This window comes from Sapajus apella, unplaced genomic scaffold, assembly GCF_009761245.1.
Source record: "Sapajus apella isolate SASKATOON/1434 unplaced genomic scaffold, GSC_monkey_1.0 scaffold126, whole genome shotgun sequence".
Taxonomy (NCBI): Eukaryota; Metazoa; Chordata; class Mammalia; order Primates; family Cebidae; genus Sapajus; species Sapajus apella.
Window position 1 is genome coordinate 3,974,637 of NW_022437066.1, and position 26,807 is coordinate 4,001,443.

The 26,807-nt window shown below is 56.9% G+C and overlaps 1 protein-coding gene across 6 annotated transcripts in view; it reads left to right on the forward strand.

The window, feature by feature from the left end:
- Nucleotides 1–26,807, forward strand: part of VAV2 (vav guanine nucleotide exchange factor 2) — a 223,927-nt gene that overhangs the window by 47,266 nt on the left and 149,854 nt on the right. For all 6 annotated transcript variants that reach the window (XM_032261960.1, XM_032261958.1, XM_032261956.1 and 3 more), the window contains exon 2: nt 1,924–2,040. In XM_032261960.1, coding sequence (XP_032117851.1) covers nt 1,924–2,040 — 117 coding nt within the window. The remainder of the gene's footprint in view (nt 1–1,923; nt 2,041–26,807) is intronic.

The following is a 26,807-nucleotide window of genomic DNA, read 5'->3' on the forward strand; positions in this document are numbered from 1 at the left end:
GTAAAAGACATTTTGGTTATCCTTTATATATTAAGGAAATGCAGGCACAGTCTATAGTTAAGTTAATCGTGTGTACCCATGTTAATTTCCTGGTATTGTCACAGGTACTGTGATTATGGAAGAGGATGTCCTTGTTTTTAGAAAATACACTCTCAGGTATTTAGGGATAAAGGAGTATCATGTCTACAGTTAATCTGGAGTGCTCAACACACACACGCACACACACACGCACGCACACACACACACGCACGCACACACGCACGCACACACACACGCACGCACACACGCACGCACACACACGCGCGCACACACACGCACACACACGCACGCACACGCACACACGCGCGCACACACACGCGCGCGCACACACACACGCACACACACACACAGAGCGACTATAGAACAAATGAGTCTGTTGTCTGTGAACAGGGGCGACCCCAGCCAGGATGGGAGGAATGGCCTGAGGCAGAAGGGGCTGGGGTGGGCACTGCCTACTGTGTTGTGGGGTGGGAGAGGCCGGCAGGGGCTCGTGTCCTGACCGGGGGACCCTGCACTCCCAGGGCGTTTGGATCGCTGCCTGGTTTATGCTCTTGGGCGCTGATTCTGACCTGCACTATTTTAAAATCTGCCAATTTGTCCACATTTCCAGTGAGCAGGGACAGGCTCTGTGTCCTTCTCTTGGAGCTGGGCACGTAGGGGCGGTTATTGATGAGGACGACAGTCCTGGGTTTTTCTGGGGCCGTGTGTGCCCCGGCCTCCCGTGTGAATCCCCATGCTGAGCTGGGCTGGGGGGGCTGATGGCTCCCACACCCCAGTACCCACTCTGGTCATCAGGGCACGTGATTAACCCAGTGAGGCAGGTGGGAAGCCAGGCCTGGCATAACCACTCTCCCTGATCTCCTGCTGTAGGCAGCAGGCAGGATTCCAGTGGGGCCCTGAGTGACTCCAGAGTCTGCCCTCCCGGCCACCTCACCTGCTGCCTCATGAGTTTCCTTCCCAGCTGTTTCTCCACTAGGACTGGGCAGATGGCCATTCTGCCCCTGCCAAGCCTCCTGCCCCCGTGGCACGTTAGGCGCAGTGAGGGCTGAGAACCCACTGGTTGGTGGTGGGCAGAGAAGAAATGACACATGCGTTGATTTGGGAATTCTGGCTTTTGTGGTCTCTCTACCCTCCCGCTGAGGCTGGCCCCTGCCACTCTCTGGGTCTGCCGTGGCTTCCTGTGGGTGGCCTCTGGCTGTTGGCTTTGTCCCCTGTGAGTAGGATGTGTTGGTGTTGTCAGGAGCGCACGTGAGCGTGCGCCAGCCGTCCGGGTTGACTCAAGGCCGGCATAGTCTGCTCCAGCCATGACTGTCAGCCTTGATGTGTGTTGGCTGCAGGCATGAGCCACCGCACCTGCCAGACTAGTCACATTTCAGGTGTTCGGTGGGCACCTGTGTCTAGTGGCTGCCCTATTGGATGGCACAGAGATAGAACATTTCTATCATTTCAGAAAATTCTGTTGGAGAAAATTGTACCAGATAGACTGCAGAGACAAGCGGTGGAAACTGGGAGGGCTGGGTTGGATGGTCATGGGGGGCCCGGGGTGCTGCCTTGCCATCCTGACCAGTCGGGATGGGGAGCGGTGTGTCTTCTGAATGCGAAGGCCTTGGTGGGTTTTGCAACTGTGTGGTGGGGAGGCTGGGGCGGTGGTGGTCACACACTCGGGCGTGGAGCTGGGCTGCCGGCTTCCATCCAAGGCTTCCCACCCCCAGCCCTGGGACGGGGCGCGTCTCTGCCCCTCTGAGCCCATCTCCTCTTTGACGGAGCAGGAATGAGCGTGGATGTGCTGCTGCACGGAAGCCAAGCACGCTGCCGTTGCTGGCATGGTTTCACAGACCTTACCGTTTAGTAAGTTTTTCCTAATCCTTTGTTTTTTCCCTCTAGTTCCTGTGTTTGAAGAATATACGGACCTTCCTTAAAGTCTGCCACGATAAATTTGGATTAAGGAACAGCGAGCTGTTTGACCCCTTTGACCTCTTCGATGTGCGAGACTTTGGAAAGGTGAGTGAGTGGTCACTTCCTCCAGGCCCCGTGGCCCAGCCGTGGTGGCCGATTTGCCTGCTCAGTGGCAGGCGGGCCAGATCCCCGGAGCAGCCTGGGTGGCTCCAGCGCAGGGCCCGTGGATTTCTGCGTCCTCATGTCTGGGAGGTGCAGGCAGGTTGTGTTCCGAACAGGACGGTGTGGAAGCCAGATTTGTGTGTCGGGGCTGGGGTGGCGGGATGGTCCCTTTCTCCCTCCAGTCACGGTGAGGCCAGGCATGGTGAATTCAGGCGGGTGGGGGAAGGGCAGAGCGCCAACAACGCTGGCCTGGCGGCTGTAGCCAGGGGACCCTGAGCACTGACCTCTTGCCCTCAATCTCCATTCTTCCTCTGAGAACCGGCCGATGTTAGCACCGCCTAAGGGGTGGGGGTGATGAGGTGGGGAAGGCGCCTACTGTGTGCTCTGTGGATGGGTTCTCTTGGTTGCCCCTGGGTCAAGCAGAGCTGTGTCTGACTCCGAACAGGTGTTGGGCATAGAGGGGTGACTCTCCAGTGGTGACCACGGGAAGTGTCCCTGTGTTCTCAGGAAGGCTCACATAGCACCGGTCCTCCAGGAGCCGGACTGGTGCACATGAGGGGACCCCGAAGCTGGCAGGTGCCAACACCCCGGGAGGCTGCAGCCCATTGGTGGCCTCCTGGTGAGCCCGCGTACAGAGAGATGCAGGGGCCACATGCCTTCCAGAGCCCTGCATCTCCATGGTTACTCTTTTTAAGTGGAGGGATCAGGGCCGTGGTAGCTTCTTGAGGGATTGGGGGCTGGAAGCCGGAGGTGCTGACAGTGGCTGAGGGGCCCCAGGCCCTGCCTGCTGTTGGCCGCTCTGGGAGATGCTGCTTCCTGGACTCCCGGGAGAGTGGATTTCCACCTGTGGATGGGAAATTTACTGCCTGGTTTGTTCGAGGATCGTTATCAGGGACTTGGTGTCTAAAGAAGTGTTCTGTGAACGCCTGATTGTGAGGCGCAAAAGGAATGCTGTGTCTGCAGTGGCGCGTGCTGAGAAGTCACTTTCGAGGGGAGAGTGTGGAAGTGCTGTGCGGCCTCAGGTCAGTCCCCAGAACCCGGGCTTTCCCGGAGCCACGGGGCCTGGCGCTTCCCTTCCTCGGTCCTGGAATTCTCCAGACCTGAGATCCGGGGACCTCTTCGTGAGCCCATCTCTGTAATCATCCGTCTTAGAAGTTTTTGTCTCGTAAATGACTCACTGAGGTCCCTCTGCTGCAGCGCACGCGCCTGGGAGTCGGCTGCTCTGTTGAGGGCCGTGGGTCCTGCTGTCCAGGGGCCTGCTGCTGGGCCGGAGTCGGGGAGGCTTGAACGGCCTGGGCGGCTTTGCTGTCCTGTAAGTGGCTTCTCAGCTCCTACACGTTTGTTTTGAAATGGTTTGGAACTCTCTCCTCTCTCCTCGCAAACAGAGATGAATTTGCCTGCAGGGCTCTGGGTAATGGAGAGGCTGATGGTTCTGGACTTAGAGAAGGTCCCTCAGAACACACACACACACACACACACACACACACACACACACTCTCTCTCTCTCTCTCTCTCTCTCTCTCTCTCTCTCTCTCTCTCTCTGTCTCTCACACCCACCCCACACATATTCACACTCATGTTCAGACACGCAACTCACACACATGCACACATTCGCAGACATGCAGTCACACATACACATTTACACAGACATCTATGGACACACCACACACACACACCACACACTATCGCACCCACCCCACACATGTTCACACTCACGTTCAGACACACACAATTCACACACATGCACACATTCACAGACATGCAGTCACACATACACATTTACACAGACATCTATGGACACACCACACACACACACACACAATCACACACCACCCCACACATGTTCACACTCACATTCAGACACATACAACTCCCACACATGCACATTCACAGACATGCAACACATACACATTCACAGACAGCCATGGACACACCACACACACACACACTTGTACCCATCTTCCTTGTTCACACTCACACCCAGACACACACAACCTACACACACACACGTTCACAGACATATGGTCACACATACACGTTCACACAGACACCCATGACACCCAGCACGGACATACCACACACATACACACACAGTCTCACACGTACACACATACTTTTACATGCAACTGGCATTTATAATAGCTATGTAGGAAAACAGTGGCCAAGCCTACTTCTTGGCCCACAGTTAAAACGCGGCGCATTCAGGATATACTTTCATTTTGCTTTTAATTTGCTGAGGCGGACTGCAGTGAGGTAAGACGTACATGAATTTGGAGTAAACTCTCATTAGTCAACGTGCCAGCTGTGTGGCCAAGCAGTTTGCAAATGGGCGGCCCTTGTCACCGTCCGTGGCTTCCCGTGAGGTGGCTGTGGCTCTGAGGGGCTGCAGAGGGGGCCGCTTCTCACGCCGGCCTCGGTCTGCCCATGTCTCACCGTGGTGGTCAGTGGTGGTGCTGGCCAAGCTGGCACACTTATGGGGAGCTAGGAATGGACAGTGGGTTTGGACCATGAGTGACGGTGTGGGGTGCTGGGAATGGAGGTGATGTCACTGTGCAGACCTCCGGACTGAGCTGAGGAGGCTGGCGGAGGCCCACAGGAGGTGTTCATGACGCGCAGGTCACGGCCGCCGCTGCCCCCGCTGGTGTTGCTTGAAGCAAGTCCAGACTTTCACGCGGAGGGGGCAGTAGCCAGTGTTTCTCTTCATTCCTTTATCCGTGGAGCTGCAATGTCTGGGCTGGGTGTGGTGGCCCAGGCCTGTAATCCCAGCATTTTGGGAGGCCGATGCAGGCAGATCGTTTGCGGTCAGGAGTTTGAAACCGGCCTGGCCAACATGGTGAAACCTGTCTCTAATAAAAATAGCCGGGCGTGGCCGTGCGTCTGTAATCCCAGCTGCTCGGGAGGCAGAGGCAGGAGAATCGCTTGAACCCGGGAGGTGAGGGCTGGAGTGAGCAGCAATCGTGCCATTGCACTTTAGCCCAAGTGACAGAGTGAGGAAAAAAAAAAAAAGATGCAATGGCTGCGCCTTTGGGAGACACAGCGGGTGGCTGAGCACGTGGACTTGCACCCTGTAAGCTGGCTTTGAGTGCCAGCCCTGCCATCTCCTGGGTGCGGCCTCACCCAAGTAACTCAGCTTCTCTAAGTCCCATTTGTAAAATGGCGGTGACAGTACCACCCTCAAAGCTCCCTGGAGCGGGTCAGGCCGTGTGTACAGGGTGTCGGTGGGGCCCCGCCACTCTGGGACCTTGCTGCTTCTCATCTCTGCAGCTGAGCCACGCCCTTTGCCTCCTGGAGGCCGTGGCCTGTAGTGTGTCTGGTACGGTTGGCTGGGAACCGGGCTCCGTGGGACCATGTGCTGAGTGCTGGCGCCCTTGGGAGAAATGGAGCCGGAGTCCGCACTTACCCTCCAGGGCCGGCTCGGCCTCGGCCCCACCAGCGATCTTCTCCCTGTTGGTGCTTTCTTCCTTCCCTGGATGTTTTTCCTACCACGGGCAAGCTGTGGGCAGCACTTCCAAGTAGAGTTCGGCCTGGGGCAGCGGAGGCTGCGGTGCTGGGATGTTCACCACGGTCCGGAGCCTGATGGTTCTGCTCGATGCCTCCTGGCTCCTCCTCCTCTTCCTCCTCCAGGCAGGTACCCTGGAAAAACAAAACACAAGCAAAAGCCCAGCTCCTCCCTGCGGCCTGCTCTGCCCAGGGGCTGAGACTCCTGGGGACCTCTTGCTGGGGCGAGGCATTTTGGTCTGTGCGGTGGACACGGGGGAGGTAGATGGCTAGATGGATGAATGATTGATGGATGGTCAGATGGATGGATGGTGGGTGCGTGGGTGGATGATGGATAGATGGATGGACAAATGGATGGAGGAGTGAATGCCTCTGTCTTCCCAAGGAATGACTCCCACACATGAGAGACCTGGGGAGCCGGGTCGGAGCAGGGAGGGGACTTGCCGAGGCCACTGGGCTGGGGCATTTGGGTCCAGTCCTTGCCGTGGTTGGAGGGGAGGAAGGGTTGGGGAAGGGATGGGACTTGCCGAGGCTGCTGGGCTCTGGCCTCTTGGACTCCTAGCTTGTTGACCACAAGGAGTGGGTGTGGAGGGGCAGGGCCCATGCGTCCAGTTCCTCACTTGGCTGTTCCCTGCATCGGCCCCTCTGGCCACAGAGATGAAGAGCGAATGTCCCTTTCATTTCTTCGGGGTGTTTGCTGAGTGTTTCCCAAACGTCCAGATTCATTTGTTGTTTGTGAGCTCAGCCCAGTAGGGACACCCTGGCCCTTCCAGATGAGCTCGGTGGCCCCCGGCAACCTCAAACCATTATGTGGCTGCTTGCCCACCCCCGTTCCTCCTACCCTTGGCTTGCCCAGGAAGAGAGTGGCAGCCATTTCTCCCCAGAACACAAAGTTTAGTTGATCTGGGGTGGGTGAGGCTGGTCGGGGTGGCTGAGTGGTGTGGGGCCGGGGGTTCCCCGGGTTCCAGGGGCAGAGCTGACTCTTACTCCTTGTCTGGTCGGCTCCTACTTATACTCAGAGCACTCAGGGCTGGAAGGAGCCTGCCAGACTGGCTGGTGGGTTAGTCAGGGCCCTCCAGAGACCAGAGAGACAGAGGAGCCGGGTGGAGGCAGATGAGAGGGGCCCAACTGGGAGCATCAGCTCGCGCAGCTGTGGAGGCTGAGGGACCCCCAGCAGGCTTTCCACAAGCTGGAGACCCAGGAGTGGCCGGGACAGGGCTCGGTCCAGTCCCAAAGCCCCAGAACTGGGGAACATTGGTGCGATTCTCAGTCCAAGGCCAAAGGCCTGAGAACCTGTGGGGCAAGTCATGGAGACCAAAGGCTGGAGAGCCTGGAGTTCTGATGTCCAGGGCCAAAGGACAGAGTCCCAGCTCTGGAAGGGAGAAGGAATCACATTTCCTCTGCCTTTTTGTTCTCTCTGAGCCCCCAGCCGCTTGGATGGTGCTACTCACAGGAAGGTTGTCTCCTCACCGGCCCGCACGCCACTCTCCTCTGGAAACACCCACACAGCCACACCCAGAAACATTGCTTCCGCGGTTCTCCAGGCATCCCTTCATCCAGTCAACCTGACACCTAAAATTCACCATCACAGCTGGCTGGTGTCTCTGGCTGGCTTAGGAAATGCCATTTCCCCTATTATTTAAGAAGGTCTGTGGTGTTTTAGGTCTTGTCTAGGCTCTGGGTTTGTTGTCATTCATTTTCTAAACAGCTGCTCCTGGCTCCCCAGGCCTCTCATGTTGTGGGAATCATTCCTTGGGAAGACAAAAGGCATTCATTCATTCATTCATTCACTCCTCCATCCATTTGTCCATCCATCTGTCCATCATCCACCCACCCACCCCACTACCCACTCACCATCCATCCATCCATCTATCCATCCATCAATCATTCCTCCATCTGTCCACCTACCCATCCACCTATCCATCCACCCATCCATTCATCCATCCATCATTCATCCATCCATCCATCTACCCATCCGTCTGTCCATCTAACCACCCATCATTCGTCCATCCATCCATCCACCCATCCATTCATCCATCCATTCACCTACCCATCTATCATTCTGTTAAGCAGGTAATTTACCAAGTATTTAGTCAGCACTTACTATGCTGGAGGTGAAATGAAGAGACTCACGTAGTCTTTGCCCTCGGGGGATCCCAGATTAGCTGCTGAGCAATTGACGGTAGGACAGAGGAGTGAGAAAGTGGAAATCGTGGACTTCGGCCCCGTGGCCTGCTGGCTCTGGTCCACATTCAGCCCCGGACACTGGAGTCTTTCCTTTGGGATTTTATCATGGAAAGGATCACTCTGTGTGTTAGAGGCACTAACAGGAATGAGACTGTCATCTCCCTTTGCCAGGGATGGCCCTGTGTGGACGCGGGACTGGTTTGGCCAGTGTTTTCCCTGCTCATGGCCCTCACCTGGTGCTTAAGGGCGGTCCCCACCCCCTGGCCCTTGGGTGTTTTCTTCTGCCTTCCCTTTGGGACAGGGGCAGAGGAGGAGCGCTGGGAGGGGACCCACCATGAGTCAGCCAAGTTCTCTCTGCTCCTGGCCCATGGCACCTGGGGAGACCTAGGCAGCAGGCAGAGGGACCCCTGGAGACCCTCCAGGCTGCGGGAGCCCCGGAAAGCCCACCAGGTGGGCCCTGCACCTGCCTTCTGGTGCCTTCTCATCCAGGTTCCTTGGAGCCAGGTGGGCCCTGGAGGAGGTGGGCAGGTGAGAGCAAGGATTCCGGCCAGTCAGACCCGCACGTGAGTCGGACTCTGCAGATACTTGGCTGAGTTGAGCCTTTGTTTCTGCGGGGGTCAAATGAAGCTCGAGACTGTCCCCGTGGAGGTGTTGCCGTAAAGGACTCAGTGGAACAATGAACGTGCAGGTCCGAGTCATTTTAATTAGCATTTTCTTCCTGTTCACTCAGCCGGCAAGTTCCAGCAGGAACTGAAGAATCCAGCACGTTTATCCCGGAAGGTTTCTCTTCTGGCTGCCTTTCCTGGTACTTTTTCAAAAGGTTGCATTAAAGATATTAGGTTTCCTCAAATCAGCTGTGTCCGGCTTCCTGTGTTGCCCATGATGGGTGTGCTCCGCGTCGAGTTGTGGCCAAGCACGAAGAGTGAGTCCGCAGCCCTTGCTGCTGGAGCCGTGGGTCCTGCTCCCCGCCGCGGCCCGGACGTCCTCTCCTGCTTTCCTCTGTGCCCTGTGTCTGGCGCTTCGTCCAGTCGCCCGGCCGGGGAGGAGTGTGGAGAAGCTCGTGGGCGGCCAGCTCTGGCGGGTTCTTCCAGGGGTGGGTTTGCCCCAGCTCGGAATCCGGTTGGGCACTTGGAGGGAGGATCCTGGTGAGGCCTCGGGCTTTTTGTGGCTTGCTGGTTTTTGTGGCTTGCTTCTGAGATTCTGGTCCCTGGACTCCGCAGATCACAGTGATTCTGACCGAAGCTGCCCCGATCTCCTTGTGAGCCGGCGCTGAGCAAGGGCCTGTAGCAGGGCAGAAAGGCCCTGCAGCAGCTCACTCAGCTTACCACGTGCCGTGGCGCCGCCCCTCATCCCCACTGAAGCAACCTGTGCAGGGTCACATGGCTGTGGGTTTCTTGGGTCCTCAAACCCTTATTGCCTCCCTCCCCCAGGTGCCCGGTCATGGCGTTGGCATTGGGAGCCGTGCAGCTCCTTTGCGGGGCCCTGGGCAGGCGAATTTCCCTGAGCCCGATTTCCTGACCTGTGAAGTGAGAACAGTGGTCCCGCTTCCCCTGTTGATCGGAGGCTCCTGGGCGCCGGGTCACGGTCAGCTCTTTGTGTAGGGCCAGAGCAGAGTGAGCAGAGTGTGATGGGGATGCTGTTGCTCTCTCCCTTTGTGGGGACAGTCGCCATTGACCGTGTACACTTGCACCCTAGATCAGGGGACAAACGGACAGACTCTTTCAGGAGGTGAGGGCTGCAATTCAGGGCAGAGGGAAGGCAGGCGGGCAGCGGGCAGGGAGGGAGAAGGGAGGGAAGAAAGGAGGGGAGGAGGGAAGAGGGAAGGATGTGCTGCTTCTGAGCGGCACAGGTGCTCCCTGCCTGCAGGAGGGGTGCTCTGAGGCCCCCGGGGCACAGGTGCTTCTGGTTGTTGGAGGGAAAGCTCCATCCTCCCTGGGCCCTGCCCCCTGATCCTCGCTGCTGTGGAGCTGCACCGCCCCTCCCGCTGATGGGCTCTCTGACTGCCTGCTGCCTGGAAGGTTCTGCCCAGAGCTGCTGGTCCCTTCCTGCCTTCCTGCAGGCCCTCGTTCAGCTCTGGCTCAGTGGGGCCTGGCCTGACGGCGCCTTGCCCTGTGCAGGGACAGGTTTAGGAATGAAGTCTGATGCTGCTTCTCCTGTGTCCCAGCCCAGGCCACCCTGCCCGGCCCCAGGTACCCGAGGCACTGGCTGGGCAGGGCACTTCACGCCAGTCTCACTCGGGGCAGAATGGACCTTCCAAGAGGAAATTGCTAGGTCGCTTCTCTCGCTGGAGTGAAACAGCAGTGCACACCTTCTAATGAACGGGCTAATTCTCCTGTATATTATTCATTAAAACAATTTGCGAGGCTCAGCGACTTCTGAAGCAGTTACAGCTGGCTCTCAGCACTGCCTGGGGGTGGCTCCGTGGCTGCTTACGGATTCTCAAGTGCCAGCTGGTGACGCTGGGCACACACCACCGGTCACCTGAGTGCCAGCCTCTCCTCCTGCCCCTGCCCCCCCTCCAGGGGAGTACTCGCTTGTGGCTACTGGGCTTTTATGTCCACGAGCACCTGCACCCTGCAGGGACCTTAACAGGTGAGGAAGGCATCAGGCGCGGAGAAGATGTGTCTCACCGTGCTCTGCAGTACGGAGGAGCTGGGGCATCCTCAGGTCCTGCTCATGGCAGGGGCCCCATTTTTTTGTTTTTTGTTGTTCTTGTTTTGAGATGGAGTCTCGCTCTGTTGCTCAGGCTGGAGTGCAGTGGCGCCGTCTCGGCTCACTGCAAACTCTGCCTCCTGAGTTCAAGCGATTCTCCTGCCTCAGCCTCCCCAGTTGCTGGGATTGCAGGTGGGTGTCACCATGCCTGGGTAATTTTTATATTTTTAGTAGAGACGGGGTTTCACCATGTTGGCCAGGCTGGTCTCAATCCCTTGACCTTGTGATCTCCCCGCCTCGGCCTCCCAAAGTGCTGGGATTACAGGCGTGAGCCACCGCGCCCGTCTGAGGCCCTGTTCTTATCTGCTCGGCTGTGCCCTCTTCTCTCTGACTAGCAAGGCAGCTGTTTGCACACAGTGCAGTTGGCTGTATGGAAGGTACACGTACACAGAAGACAGCCAGAATGCCAGGAGGCAGACAGGAGGCTGGGAGGCAGTGTGGATGCCAGGAGGCAGAGAGGAGGCCGGGAGACAGGAGGCTGGGAGCCAGAGAGAAGGCTGGGAGACAGGAGGCCGGGAGGCAGAGAGGAGGCCAGGAGGCAGAGAGGAGGCTGTGAGACAGGAGGCCGGGAGGCAGAGAGGAGGCTAGGAGGCAGTGTGGATGCCAGGAGGGAATGAGGAGGCCAGGAGGCAGGGTGGATGCTTGGAGGAAGAGAGGAGGCTGGGAGGCAGTGTGGATGCCAGGAGGGAGTGAGGAGGCCAGGAGGCAGGGTGGAGGCCGGTGGGGCTGTCTGGGGAGAGGAAGTAAGAGGCCTGACCCTGCAGGGGAGGGTGCTGACCAGCGGTCTTTTGAGGACGCAGCGCAGTGACCGCCAGCGTCTGCTGACGGTGTCAGTGCAGGCACGGCTCACTCCTTTCAGCTGATAATCTCAGACCACTCTGGGCCTTCTCAAGAGGGTGGGAGGAGGCAGGGAGGCAGGGCGGCACGGCCCTGCTGCATTGGAACAGCTCTGCTTTGATCAGATTTTTATATGGCATTTTGCTGACATTTTGCCTAAAGAAAGGATTCTGAAGAGGCTGAAAACACAGTTGGAAACCATTGACCCTCACAGCGGAGGAAACTTGCCTTCTTTGAGTTGGGCCTGGGGGCCTAGGAGCCTGGGGGTACTGGCGGCGGGGACAGGCCGAGGCACTACGTCCAGGGCGATGAGAGTTGGCTGTGCCCCTGCTGCAGATGAGGGGCGGCAGCTGCCACTCTCCTGGTCCCCCTGGCCCTGGGTTCGTCAGCAGCTGCCAGGCCGCTGGGCTTTGCGTGCAGGCAGAGGGGCCCTTCCTCCTTGCTGGAGTGAGATCCCTCTCTCACCACCTCTATTCCGCTCCTCTTCTGCCTAGGACCCTCGTCCATCAGCCTTGGGGTCCCCTGCCCCCGAGGAAGCACCTGGCATGCGCTGCCACTCCCTCCTCCTGAGCCAGGGCAGGCACCTTGAATCCATCCCAGCACCCCCCACCTGTCAGCATAGCACCCCAGCATGTGGGTGTCAGCCGAGCTGGCCCGAGGGAGGACACCAGTTTGTCACCCCGGACTTCCCATCACCTCCCCGATTGTTGCCACAACCCCTGCCATTGCTCCTTCTCCCGCTGTCCCCAACAAACACCCACCCACCACTGTCCACACTTGACCTTCAGGGCTGAGGGTGGAGGCTGCTGGTGCTTCTGGGGCCAGGTGAGAGTGGACCTGTGGAGACCTCATTGAGGGCTGGGGACGAAGGTGATGCTGAGGATCCTGCCGTCATCAGGACCCAGTTTGCATCACAGGTTGCTTCAGGTCTCGAAATTGCAGTTTCCCCATCTGTAAAATGGGTCTAAAGATTTGCCTCCCCCATGCTGAGGGTTCCCGGAGGGAGAGTCCAGGCGGTGCCGCTGCGTGTCTGCGTGGGGCAGGTCTCGTGGCAGCTCCCGGGAGTGGTGCTGTGATTGTACCAGTCCCGCTTGAGCATGTGGGTGATGGCTCTGGCAGTGGGCAGGGGTGCGTCTGATGGCCGTTACAGTGGCCTGGAGTGCCGACCTCACCTGGCCAGTGCGTCCTGCCCCACACCCGCCATCCACCTGTCCCGTGTCAGGGGCTGGACAGGTGTACCCAGATGCTGTCTGAGCTGTGTCATTGATTTCTCCATTTCACAGCTGCATTGATGAATGCATCCCCCAGGCCCTGTCTGGCCAGGGAGGAGCACAGCAGTAACCCTGGGGTATCGATCCAGTACCCCTTATCTCCACACCCAGGCCCCGAGGCTCCATGTGTTCCTTCATTGCCGCTTTGCATTTGATCGTTAATTTGCTGAGTGCGGAAGACTTTGTGCTCACCCGCAGCCTTCCTGCGGGTCGGTCTGATGACTCAGAGGCTGGTGCTGCGGGGAGTTCATTTGCTCTCCCTGCCTTAATGCTGGTGGCGAGGCGCGCTGGTCTTTCAGCAGCATCCACTCTGCACTAATTACTTATTAAAATGCAGTCGCTCCACGCTCGGGAGGGGAGCCGCCTGGGGCCCCCAGCAGAGCCAGGCGCAGGGGCTGTTGGCAAAGCTTTACCTTGTGAGTTTCTGCTTGAAAACATCTCTTTTTCCTGCTGGCTGTTATTATTTCAGGACATTATTCACCCACCCACTTTCACATGAACTTGACAGCGAGATAGGCTGCACGTGGGCACAGACACGCGCACACACGCGCACACACGTGCACACACGCGGGTACACACATGCATATGCACAAGTGTGCACGCAGACACACAGACACACACACACGGAGTCGGTAAGCCCATCAGATGCTGACTTGCCATTTTATAACTGGTGATGGAAGAGGTTTTTCTCTGCTTCCCTTTCCAGGCGGGAGCCAGGCGCGCCATCACCTTCACACTGGGCAAGGGTGGAGGGCGGTTCGGTTTTGCTAGCCAAGTCCCTGCAGGTCTGATGAGCTACGTGCCTGGAGGTCAGGCTCAGCCCGCTGTGCTTCATGTGAGGTGGCCGAGGAAGCCGGTGGGTCTTTGCCTCAACCCTGCTCACAGGGTCCCTGGGGGCTGTGACTTCCAGACCTGAGTTCAAGCTCTGGGACTGCCCTTGGCCAAGGAGTGGATTCCTTGATCTCCATGCCAGTGGTGTGAGGCAGGGATTCTTGCAGCTGTGCCAGGCAATAGGGTGCCAGGCTGGGAACTTGTACCTGCTTGAGGGTCATTACTGTTGGCTTTTTGTAGAAGGCTGGGGGACAAAAGAATAGAAACCAGAGGGATGCCTTCGGAGGGAGGAGTTCGGGGGCTGGCTGGAGTGGGGCTGAGTCCAGACAGAAAGGCAGGGGTGCAGGGCTGAGTTGGGGTGCCGGGTGCGGGCGTGTGGCCTCGAGAACAGTGTTTCAGTGAATGCCAGGCCCCACGGCCACCCAGCATGCGGATATCCAGTCCAGTTTTCCCAGCCCCATTTGTTGAAAAGACTGTCCCGTGGGATCAGGCAGGAGCCTCTGGGCTGCGCCTCTGCTGTGTTCTGTGACCTGGGGTGGCCTCCCCTCTCCTCCCGATGCCTGCTGCGTCTGTAGAGGCAGGAGCCTGATTGAAGACTCGGTTAATCCTGCTCGATGTTTAGTGACTGAAGGGCTCAGGTGAGAAAGGTCCCGAGGCTCAGCCATTGATTAGCGTTGACTGCCAGGGGTGTGGTGTGAGGGCATGAGAACCTGTGCCAGCGGGCTCCCAGTGCTGGGCTAACAGGTCTTAGGGTTAGTGTCCCCAGAGAGGGGAGAGAGCACCATAGCCAAGGGTGCTTTACGGAAGCCTGCCTTGTTCTTGCCACCACTGGTAAGGTGGGTCCTGTTGAGAGCATGTGTGGCGGGCCTCAGCCTGAGGAAAGCCAGGGCTGGATGCTGGGTGGGCGCTTGCAGAGGTGTCTTGGGTGCCTGTGACAGGCTGCCAGGTGTCTGCAGCATTACGTTGATTTTTCTGAGACGGCTGAGGTTTGGGGAGTTGCTATAGTTGTGGCCAGCGCTGGTCCCAGGCCTCCCCATCCCTCCACCGTGGGGCTGTTGCCAGGGGGATGGCCCTCTCTGCTGCTGTGTCCTCTGCTCAGCTGGTGCCAGGACATGCGGCCTCAGATTATTCGAGCTGGGAACTCAGGGAGCCAGGGACCACTGCCTACTGGGCAGAGTGACAAAGACCATGGTGGGCAGAGGTGTGTTAGGCAGCTGAGCTGGTCAAGGAGGGCTTCCTGGAGGAGGTGCTGGGGCTCGAGGTCTGAGCTGGAGTTCTGCAGGTGAAGGTAGTGGTATGGGAGGGCTTAGGGGCAGCATGTGCAAAGGTCCAGAGGCTGGCAGTGGTGGCCTGGCCTGCTCAGGTTTAGAAGGGATTTGCTTGGAGTAGGAGATGGGGAGGGGCAGGAGCTAGGGTAGTGCCAGGGACCCCCACCAGGGAGATTTGGGGTGCTCTCCTGGGGTTTTCAGAAGGGGGGACCTATGATCTTTGTACAAAGCTGCAAGTCAGGCTGTTAGAATTAGCAATAATAACTTAGCACCTGCTGGGCTGCAGGGAGCTGGCGCCCTGGAGAGTGATGTGCACCTGTGGACTTCCTTCTCTTAGGACTTGGCTCTGCGGAGAGGGGCCTCTGGGTGGCTGAAGTGGCAGCACCCCACGCCTGAGGGCGCCTGCCCAGGCCCTGCCCTTGTTCCTCATTGTACGTGGACTGGTCACTGCTCACCTCCCTGGGCCTCAGTTTCCCTATCTGGGAATCAGTCCATTTGGTTGGAGTCGCTGGGTGGCCTCTTGCGTGGGTCTTTGACATTTCTCTTTCCCGTGTCTGTTTCTACCCTGCGAGTCCCCACCCCGTGGCTGAGAGCTTGCATTTTCTCAGCTGGTCCTGGAGCAACTGGTGCCTGCTTTTTTTTTTTTTTTTGTCCATGTCTATAGTTAATTAAGTTTTAATTGGCTAATTGTTTCTCCCCAGTGCCCCCAAGACATTAATTGTGTGTGTTGGAGCCTGACAATTTGATGTTTGCAGCAAAAAAGCTAAATGAGACCAAGAAAGAGAAAAGAAAAAAAAAAAAAATAGCAAAGTGTAAGTAATTAATTATAACAAAGTGTCATTTCTTGGCACCCTGGAAGACTTTTCTCCAGGAGTATTTTTGAAGGTAGATAGGAGTCGGTGGCCAGCCTGGGACCAGACATCAGCTGTGGGGTCAGGCCCTTGGGGCTGGGGAAGGCAGCGGCTCTGGAATGACAGTGTCTGGCTGTGAACTTGCTGGGGCTTCCCAGATCCCCAGCGACAAGGGCGATGGAGAAGCCTGCAGATTCCTGGGCCGCTCTGCCCTGGGGACTTCGGGGCTGGAGCACTGGGTGATCCTTTTGATTCTCAATCTTTAACAAAAATTATTGTGGCCAGGCGCAGTGGCTCACACCTGTAATTCCTGCACTTTGGGAGGCCGAGGCGGGTGGATCACTTTGAGGCCAAGAGTTTGAGAGTAGCCTGGCCAACATGGCAAAATCCCATCTCTACTAAAAATACAAAAATTAGCTGGGTGTGGTGGTGCACACCTGTAGTCCCAGCTACTTGGGAGGCTGAGGCAGGAGGATTGATGGAACCACTGCAGTTTCAGCCTGGGTGACAGAGTGAGACTGTCTCAAAAAAATAAAAATAAAAATAAATAATGCCTTCGAGACCCCGATTTCAGTTATTTGGCTGTATACCCAGAAGTGGAATTGGTGGATTATATCACATAGTAGTGCTGCGTTTCATTTTTGGGGGAACCTCTGTATTGTTTTCCCTAGTGGCGTCACCATTTTACATTCCCACCAGCTGTGAGCGGGGCTCCCATTTCTCCGTACCCTCACCAGCTGTGTCGTTTTGTTTGGTTGGTGATAGCCATCCTGTTGCCTGGGTCTGACGCTCACTGTGTTTTTCCTTTGTATCCCCTAATGATTATGATGTTGAGCATCTTTTCCCATGTGCTTGTTCACCAGGTTTACATCGTCTTTGGAGAAATATCTATTCAAGCCTTTTGCCTATTTTAAAATCAGTTATGGTTGCTGTTGAGTTGTAGGAGTTCATTACTTGTGGATATTAACCTCTTACGAGAGACATGGTTTGCACATATTTGCTTCTATTCAGGAGATTGCCTTTTCACCCTGTGGGTGAGGTCTTTTGCTGTGCAGCACTTTTAAAGTCTGATGAAGTCTCATTTGTCTATTTTTGCTTTTGTTGCCTGTGCTTTGGGGTTACATCAATAAATCATTGCCAAATCCAATGTCATGAAACTTTTCCCCTGTGTTTTTGTTTAAGAGTTTTATAGTTTTAACTCTTATGTTTAGGTCTTTGATCCATTTTGCCTTAATTTAATTTTTGTATATGGTGTGAGGTAAGGATCCACCCTCGTTCTTTTATGTGTAGGTGTCCAGTTTTCCCTGTGCCATGTGTTGGAATGACGATTCTTTCCCATTGAATGGCCTTGGAATCTTTGTTAGAAGTCGCTCAGCCATGTGCCTGAGGACAGGTGTTTGGTTCACAATATAGAGTCTGGGTGTTGGCAGGTTGCAGTGGGGGAGGGGGGAACGATGACACAGGACAGCCAGAAGCTACCACCTGATGGGCAGGAGGGTAAATGCTCACAAACCACCAGGTCATCTGCTCACCATGAAGGGGCTGCCCAGCCAAGCCCAGTTCTCTGCCCCGTGTCCCTACATTTAAATTTCCTGAGCCCTGGGGCTGTCACCACCAGGCCCCTTGGTCCACTGGGCACATGTGCTTCCCTGTAGGCGTCAAGCCCCTTCCTGGGTGTGTGAAGCCCAGACAGGTAGATGCTCTGGGGTCACAGCCATGTCAGAGCTAGAGGGAGAACAGCTGCAGGGTGGGGTTTCTTCTCCCAGCCCAGCCAGGCATATCAGGTGTGTGCTGCCCCACTGCCTCCCTGAGCTGGGCTAGAGAGGGTTCCTCCTGCCATCAGGTAAACAAAGCAGAGGGAGCCGGGTCCTCCCTGCAGTGCGAGGCTCAGCGTCTAGCAGGTGGGGCCCATTTTGCGCCTGCATGCGTGGTGTCTGCACCAGCCAAGCACACCTGCCTGCCATTCGCTGGCCTGCTCGCCCTGCCAGTGTGGAGAAGCATGCGAGCTGACTACTGCCGGCCGGCAGGATTAGAACCACCCTCGCATCCAATCCCATCACCATGAGAACCACCCTCCAATCCAGCGAGATGTGACAGTTCATTTCCACGATGGATGAGCATCTTTGCAGATGGGGGTCTGCTGAAACTCAAGTTCATCCGCAGTTGATTTCTTGTGCTTGCTTGGCTGGGGGTCCTTGTGTGTGGCCGAGCCCAGCCCTCCAGCACCACACAGGCTGCTGAGTGCACTTGGTCAGGGAAGCAGGGCCTTGGCTGTCTCTGGGCTTGTGACTGGGAAGCTGGGTTTCTTCGGGTGAGACACAACTTTCTTTTATTATTATTATTTTTTAAAAATAGAGATGGAGTCTTGCTATGTTGCCCAGGTTGGTCTCCTGGACCCGAGCAGTCCTGCCATCTCCACCTCACAAAGTGCTGGGATTACAGATGTCAGCCACCATGCCCAGTTTTCCCTCTCGACGCTCAGTGATTTGAAGAAGAAGCCATTCATTCACTCATTTGTTCATTCATTTATTCAGGAAACATGGCGCTCCTGCCCTGACCAGGTGCAGGGGTGGGTAAGGGAGCAGAACCCGCAGCTCTGCATGCACAGAGCTGTCATCTGCTGGGGACTCTCTGGCGTCTGAGACAGCAGGCAGAGGGAAATGGGCTGAATCTGCATCCCCCGCCGTCTCCCCTCCAAGGACCCCTGTGAATACCCTCCCTTCTCCTCTCAGGGCTGCACGGCTTCAGAGATTATGCACACTAAACCAACGACATTTTATTAAGTAATTAGTTTTCTCATTTTTTAATTAATCAAAGACTAATTATGAGCTATATTTCCAATTAGAGTTTCTGATCCTGCCTGATAGCAGGGTCCCCCACGGAGGGCACTTGGGGCCAGCCGGGAACGAGGTGGGCAGAAAGGTATGAGTTAGACTTTTGGGGATGTTCAGGGTGCTTGAGGACTCCCGGGACACGACCTTCAGGGACTTCGGTGGGGGCCTCTTTCGTTAGTGGAGGTGCCACCCAGCGTCATCAGGCAGCTGTAGGGGCCGGTAGGTTGCCCGGCGCTGGCCTGCTGTGGGGAGGCAACCCAGGGAATGCAGAGGGTGGCAGGCAGCGCCGCAGCCCTGAGCCGAGCAGCTGAGCCGAGGCTCTTCTGTGTGATGGGGGCCTGGGGCGGGTGGGACCTGGTCCTGGACAGTTCTGCGAGGTGCTCACAGGGTGGGACACCTGGGGATGGGGACACCTCCCCTGCTGGTATCAGCATCACTTCTCCATGTGGACGCAGGGACCTCGGTGCTCAGGCCTCCCAGGCCAGCTGGGCAGGTGGAGGGGGCACTGGACATTTCCTGGTCCAATGACCAGGGGCTGTCGATGACTGACCCAGTGGCGTGGTTCTGGGCCAGCCCAGCACTGCCGCCTTGTGTGAAGCCATTCTGGATTGCTCCAGTCTGCAGGGAGGGGCACAGCTGCTCACTCGGCTGGCCTCTGCTGTGCAGTGGGACGCTGAGGCCTGGCGAGGGCCAGGGCTGCTTCGAGGTCGTCTGTGGACTGGAGGCAGAGCCTGGTCACTCTCTTCTGGCCCCTGGCCTCAGTATAGGCCTTTCTGGGGCCACTTAGAAGGAGGCTTTGCCTCTGATGGCAGATCCCTTTACCTGCCGAGCTGCCTCCTGGCTGCACGTGCAGGAGTGAGTGAGGCCTGGTTCTTGGTGCACAGTAGGAGGGGTACCTGTCATTTCCCCGTGCTGCTGGAGGATGGGGTCCACACGGGCCCACGCCCATGCCTGTTTGCCCTCCTATTCGGCTCAGCGCAGAGAACAGGTGCTGACTGATGCCCGGGGCCCAGCAGAGCAGGATTTGGCACGATGCAAAGCGGCCTCGGGGTCACTGCTGTACGTCCTGCTGGACTGTCCCTGGGCTCTGAAAGGCACATGCGGTTGGACGGTGGGCACAGCGGGTGTGGCGGGGGCCTCGGGGCCTCCATGTCTCCGCCCCGCAGATGCCAAGAACGCACCGTTTGTGTTGCTCCCCTGAGACCGGCCGCGTCCATCCGGCCGTGTGCGCTGCGCTGTTTCCGGCTCGCATTCCTCTCTGATCTGAGACTGAAATGTTTGAGCTGGTGGCAAACGTGGCTGAGCATCTTTTCTCTCCCAAGATGGGAGGAACGTTCAGGAAAGCCCCGGCACCCTGGCGGCTTCCTTTGCTGAGTGGGCAGCCCTTGACCCATGACTTAGAACGGACTGGAAATTGCCAGCCGCCCTGGCCATGGGGGACAGCCAGGCCCTGGGCTGGGAGCCGGGACACGTGGGCTTCTGGAACCCCTCACCCAGGGCTGTGCCTCCGGGCAGGTCCAGTGAGGAGGCCCCACCCAGTGAAGTGGAGACTGGCCTAGAGCTCCCAGGATCTGGTTTCAAAGCCGGTGCGGCCGTAAGTGTCTCCAGCCTTTCTGAGCCTCTGTTTTCCCAGGAGTGCCCACTTAAACTTAGCAGGAGTGCTGTGAAACTCAGGTGCCAGCCCCAGAGAAGGTTCCAGGGCAGCAGGCAGTTGTGATTTTTGTCATTCAGTGGTCGGTGGGGCGTGTCAAAGGTGACAGGGAGGGCAGTGCATGGGGTGGGAGGCTGTGGACAGCAGAGCCAGGCCCGATGGAGGGGCAGAGCTAGGTCAGTGAAGGAAGTGAGGACTGGAGGCAGGGAAGTCTTCAAAAACACGGCGGCTGCTCCTTGGGAGGCTCAGGAACCCAGGGGTTGAAAATGAGACTTTGGTCTCAGGTGGGCCAGGATTTGAGGTCTGCCTGTATGTTTATTAAAGATGTGACCTCCAGAAGTTCAAGACCAGCCTGGCCAACATGGTGAAATCCCATCTCTACTAAAAATACAAAAATTAGTGCCTGTAATCCCAGCTACTCAGGAGGCTGAGGCAGGAGAATTGCTCCAACCCTGGAGGTGGAGGTTGCGGTGGGCTGAGATCACGTCACTGCACCTCAGCCTGGGCGACAGAATAAGATTCTGTCTCAAAAAAATAAAAAGTAAAAAATAGGTGTGACCTTGGGCATGCAACATGACTCTGCGGACCTCAGTTTTCTTACCCAGGAAATGGACGTAACAGTATCAGCCACGTGGAGTTGTGAGGCAGGAATGAATGAGCCGCTGTGAAGGACCTGGGGGCTCAGAGGTTCCAGGCTGACTCTTACAGTGGGTGCCACCAAGAAGGAGCCTGCCACCTCTCCAGGGCCTCTGGCCCGGGTTTCTGGTTTCCCGGTGGTGGGGGTAGTCGGGGCTAGCAGTGTGGCCCAGGTCCAGACGAGCAGATAGAAGCGCGTGAAACGCAGACGCGAGGCTCGGGAGCTAACGCTGCCTTCCTGCTCTCTGCTTCGCTTTTCTGCCGCAGCTGAGACTGCGCTCCTTTGTTTAAAAACAGTTTCTAGCGGAGCTGGAGGCACCCAGTCCTCTTTAGCATTTCCGATGGTCTCCCTATTCATGTCACTGGAGGAAATCACCCCGTGATGTCTTTCAAGTGGAAAAGGATAGCTGGCCTAACGCTGTGGGCACATCATTAGGAAAAGCAAATTAAATCATGTTTAATGGTGTTCGAGTCTCAATCACTTTGGAAATGGAGTTGGTGAAGCAGGGAAATGAGAAATTGCTGACGTCCTTTGGAAGGAGGTCAGCGAAGGAGAATCTGGGGGTTGTGCTTGTGAAGGTGGTGATGGTCCGGGGCGAGGGGGCTAGGGTTCAGCCGGGAGGGTGAGGCTGGCTGGACCAGGGCTGGGGACTGGGGTCTCCAGGAGGCTGCACAAATTCTCTCCTCCACTGTCCTGGTCTCCCTCGGGAGGGTGTGGGTCCTGCCAGCCTTTTCTTTCCCCAGGGTTCTCTGTCTGGGATCTGTTTGGCTCTGTCCTTGGGCGCCGGGCAGAGGTCAGTGTCAGATGGGACCAGCTCAGTCCTTAAACCGGATGCGCGGCCTGGGCCAGCTGCTGTCCTCCCTAAGCCTCAGTTTCCCGTCAATAAAGGGGAGGACGGCACCCTCTCAGACGGGCTGGGACAGGGAGCGAGACCCAGAGTGGGCAGGTGGAGTCCCAGCTGCACAGCCTCTGTGGGATGGGCAGGGCCCCCTGTGCTGCGTTGACATTTTCAGTGGTGTAAGTATTCCCTTTGGAGGTTACCCGTCTTTGCGACTTACTAGAAATGATAAACAAACAAAACCCTTCTAGCCTCCCCCAAAAAAAAGTTTTCTGTTTTTCTCGTGGTGCGTTCCCAGCTCTCTGTTAAGTCATCAAAAATATTTAGTTTTTTCCACCATTAGAGAATCATTCCTTTGACTGAAGAGTTTGTCCCTGTTGGTGTAGGTAGTCCATTAGGCTTCACCATTGCCTTTTTGGTGTTGGTTACTTCTCCTGAAAATGGGTTTTGATCAGGAACAGATGAAGAACCTGGCCCCGGGAGAGGAGGAGGGGGATGGCGCCCGTTAGGGAAGGGAGTCATGGCGTGCAGATGATTTTGTGAGCTCTAGGGCTAGGCTGTCACCAGCCCCTGAGTGGGGAGTGGGTCTGGGGCCTGCTGGGTGGGCTTTTGTGCACAGAGATTTGCAGTGGACAAAGAGGAGAGGCTGGGGTGGGATTTGCAGGGGTAGGACCCCGTGAGGGCGCAACCTCGTCCTTGTTTGTCCTTTCTAGTCCTTGTTCGAGTGTTCTGGAAGCTCTGGGCTTCTTTGTATGTGTGTCTCAATCCTCACATTTGATGGAGGAGGGTGCTGAGGTTTAGAGGGGGCTGGGTGACTGGCCCGGGGTCACACAGCCAATTCCAGAGCCCGGACATTGGCCTCAGGCTCTGCCATGCAAGCATCTGCCTTTCCACCCCTTGACCTAAACCGTCCCAATATGTGCATTCAGAAGGTACTTAATTAATGCTTTTAGCATGGCTGGAGGTGTCCGGGGTGTGCTTTGCAGGGGAACCCACAAAGTAGTGCTGGTCCTGGAGGCCCAGCAGTGAGACTCGAGCCAACGCTTTCTTACAGCTCAACTTCTAGAATCAACACATAGGCACTCCCGGCTCTTCTCTCCCCCTTTTCTTTCACCCCCTCCCTTCCCCCTCCATCTGTCTCACCAAGACCCCCAGTCACCCAGCCCCACATCCTCAAAGTGCCCGGCTCCCCAGCAAGAGTCCCTGCACTTCCCAGGGCGGCTGGAGAGCCAGGCTCTGTGCTGGTGACTAGGACGCTTTTGTTGGTCCTGGGCCCGTGTGCTGGCCCGGTTCGCGCCCACCACCTTCCCTTTCTACAAAGAGGGCTTTATCCCACGGAGAGAAACTTTCCAAATGAATCACTGTCAGTTAGCATTCCATGCAAGTCACAGGCTCGGCCGGCAATTCGTCTTTCGCCTTTCTTCCTCCTTATCGAGCGGGACCAAGCCCAGCGCGGTGTCGCCTGCCTGCCTCCTCCATGGAGCCATGGATAACCCTGCTGGCTAGGAGCAGAGAGGCATGTTTGAGCAAAGCCCCTCCTTCCCTCCATTCTCCCTGGGGGAGCAGCCATGGCCTGTGCCCGTTTCCTGCCAGGCTTCCTTTAGAAGGGAAGGTGTGTGTGTGCCCGTGTGTATCTTGTATGCATGTGCTTTGCGTGTGAGAATGCCCGTGTGCGTGTGTGCAAGTGTGTGTTGTGTGCATACATCGTGTGTGCACGTGTGTTGTGTATGCATGTACATTGTGTGACTACACGTGTGTCCTGTGTGCATGCACATCGTGTGTGCACGTGTGCGTCATGTGTGCATGTACATTGTGACTGCGTGTCGTGTGTGCGTGTGCATGTGTTGTGTGCATGTACATTGTGTGTGCACTTGTGTCAGGTGTGCATGTATATCGTGTGTTTATGTGTGCGTCGTGTGCATGTACATCGTGTGCATGTGCATGTGTATCGCATGCATGTGTGCACATGTGCCTCGTGAGTGCACGTGTGCATCGTGTGTGCACATGTGTGTCATATGTTCATGTACCTTGTGTGCGTGTGCACGTGTGCGTCGTGCATGCACGTGTGTGTCACATGTCCATGTACCTCACATGCGTGTGTTCACGTGTGCGTCGTGTGAGTGCATGAGTGCATAATGTGTACATTGTGTATGTGCACCTGTGTGTCGTGTGTGCATGCACATCGTGTGCATGTGTGCTTGTGTGCATTGTGAGTGAGTGTGTGTGTGCTTTGTCTGTGAGATTGGCACCAGTTTTTCTGGGGGACTTCTCCATGGAGACAAGGGGCCCAGGGAGGGCTTCTGTTTTCAGGGTGCTTTGTAAAGTGGGCCCAGCTTTTCGTCCTGCATTTTCTTTGGTAGAGACTTCCTCATTGCACCAACTCCGTTCCTTGGGAGAGAGTCAGCCGGCCATTGGCAGGTGGAGTCTGCAGAACCCCAGAACGGGCTGAATCCCCTTGAAATACCAGATTGAGGGGTGTAGATGGTGGCTGCCTCAAATTCACAAAATGTAATAATGAAACCATGTGATCACAAGGAGGGAGGGATGGTGGTGTGGGGCGAGTGTGGCTTCCAGCTGTGGATGTCCCCACCCCGCCCCACCATGAGAAATTCCCTGATGTTCCCAGGGCCAATGAGGACTACAGCTGGGGGCTTTTCCTCCTTTAGCCAGGAGAAGGGACGCTGACAGGGAGACCAGGCTGGCTGGCGTTCTTCCGGCCAAGCGGCTCGTTTGAAACCACTCCTTGGTGTTTTCACGGTTCCCAGGCACACCACCCGTGCTCCCTGTCCCCTCTCAGCTCTGGCCCGCTCACCAGCTGCCCTGGGCTTGATGCTGCTTGGCCCAGTGCAGGCGTGGCACCGGGTGGAACAGTGACCTTTGTCGCATTCACCTGTTCCAAAGTCCCAAACCTCCCTCTCCGCTTTGTGAAACGTGGGTCAGCAACAGAGATTGAGAAGTGAATGCCACCCTCTCCCCACCCCTTCCCACTCCCCCTCCGTTTCTGCTCCCCTTCCCCCTCTCCCTCCCCTCCCCCTCCTCCTCCCTTTCCTGTCTCCTTCCCTTTCCCCTCCCCCACTTTCCTCTCTCCTTTCTCCCTTCCCCTCTCCCCTCCCCTTCCCTTGCCCCTCCCCCTCCTTCTTCTCTCCCCTTCCCGCTTCCCCTCCCCCCCACCCTTCCCTTTCCTCTCCCCTTCCTCCTCTCCCCCAGTGCCCGCTCCTCTCCTCTCCTTCTCTCTCCTTACCTCTCTCCCTCTATCTCCCTCTCCTCTACGCCTCTCCTCTCTCTGGTGGTAGGGATACACATGGCAGAAATCCCATCCCTCAGCTGCCATTCCCCCTCCCCCACCCGCCTTGGTCACCGCAGATCTGTTCTCTGACCCCGTGGGTTTCCTCTCCTGGGCCCTGCACATAAACAGTCACACGCTGTGCATCCTTCGAGCCTGCGTCTCCCCCGAGCGTCGTGTCCTCCAGGCTCACTGCATCAGCGCCTTGTTCCTTTTTCTGGCTGAAGAATATTCCACGGTCTAGGTAGACCATGTCGTGTTGATCCGTCCATCTGCTGATGAACATTTGGGGTGTCTACACCTCTTGGCCACTGTTAAGATCGCTGCTGGGGACGTTCGCGTCCCGGTGTGTTTTTGAACACCCGTCTTCCGTCCTGTTGGGCACATACCCAGGAGCGGGATTGCTGGGCTCCATGGTAATTCTATGTCTGGCCCAGTGAGCACTGCCTTTTCTGACGTGTGCCTGGCCCACCGTGAGACACGTCTGTCCTGAAGCCCCAGGCAGCCCATGCTGGGTTTGGGCCCGGCCTTTCTGACTGGGTTGGACTGTCCAGGGCACCTCCTGGGGCTTAGGGTCTCAGGGGTTTGCACTGAGCGCGGCTTCGGTTGGCTGTTGGTTTGTGTTTCAGGCTAATGTGAAGTCATAGCCAGCGGCCCTTGGAGTGGGGACGGACAGAATCCCCCTCAAAGGGCTCCAGGGAGGTGGGAGGCAAAGTCTGGGGGACCGGCTGGGGAGAGCCGGGCTGGCATCGCTGGGCCTCTCTGCTGCGGGCCCCACCTCCTGCTCCTCTTTGCTCACCTGCTCCCCGGAGATCCCACCGTGGCTGCCCCCAGTGGCAGCTCCCACGAGCACACAGCCAGCCCCGAGGCTCGCTGACCCAGCCTGGCATCTGAGCATCTCCGTGGGGTCGGACGTTCTCAGCTGTGGCCCTGCTGTTTGCCCTGACTTTGCTCCCTCCCTGCGGGTCTTCAGAAACCTGGCAGGTTGCGTGATGGGCGTCCATTGTGCACTGACTGTGTGGACATCGGTCCCCCTCTCATGAGCCACGTGTGCAGGCTCTGCCTTTGGTGTTTTACCAAGTGCGGATGGAGCAAAGAATTGGTCATTTCTGTGCTTTTTGGAGAAACTGCGCTTGAAGATTATTCTATTGGCGTCACTGCCATAGAGGCATCTGGAGTGGGGCACCAGCCAAGCGAGCACCCCTCTGACCAGGGCTTCGGTTTCTTCTTCTTGCTGGTGAAGCAAGGTTCCTTCTGTGCTCCCAGGACGGCCGGGAGGCTTGTGCCTGTGATTGTTCCCACCTCCCTGACTTACCTTTCGCTTCTCCCGCTCTGTGTGGCGGCGATGCCTGTTTTTCTCGTCCTTCTCAGTGGGGCCATGGTGCCAGCTGCGAGCCGTTGCTGGGAGAGAGTTACAGCCCTGAGTCACCAAAACACCGGGCTCTGGGACATGGTCTCGGCAGCGGTGGGTGTTGTGGGCACCCACTGCATATTGCCAGCTCCCTGGAGAGGAAGAGGGGCAGAGCGTTCCACTCAAAGGTGATGTTTGTTTTGGAAGTGCGGTGAGATTTGCATGGTTTGTAAACAGCCCGAGATGTGAGTTCCGGCTGGGCCTTCAGAGGACGGTGCCCGTGTCCCAAACCCGGTTCCACGTGGCCCCCACGCCCGTGGACCGTGCTGGCTGAATGTTGGATTTTCCTCCTTGAAATCACCAGGATCAGGAGTCCTGATTCTGACAAATGGAAGCTGTGTCTGGAACGAGCGGTCACAGGCTCCCAGGACGACCGTGTTTTTAGGGGGACTGAACAGTTGCAGAACTACTGTGTTTTTAGAGGGGCTGAATGAGCACTTACGAGCTTAATGCAGAAATGAAAGAACACCACCGTCCCCCCAACAGTCAACCACCAGTGACCGCAGCCCCTGAGCACGGCTGCCTGGCAGCGTCAGGAGTGCCATGCACGCGTGGAGAATGCCATCACGCGTGTAATCTGTGTTCTGCAATGGAAAAGGGT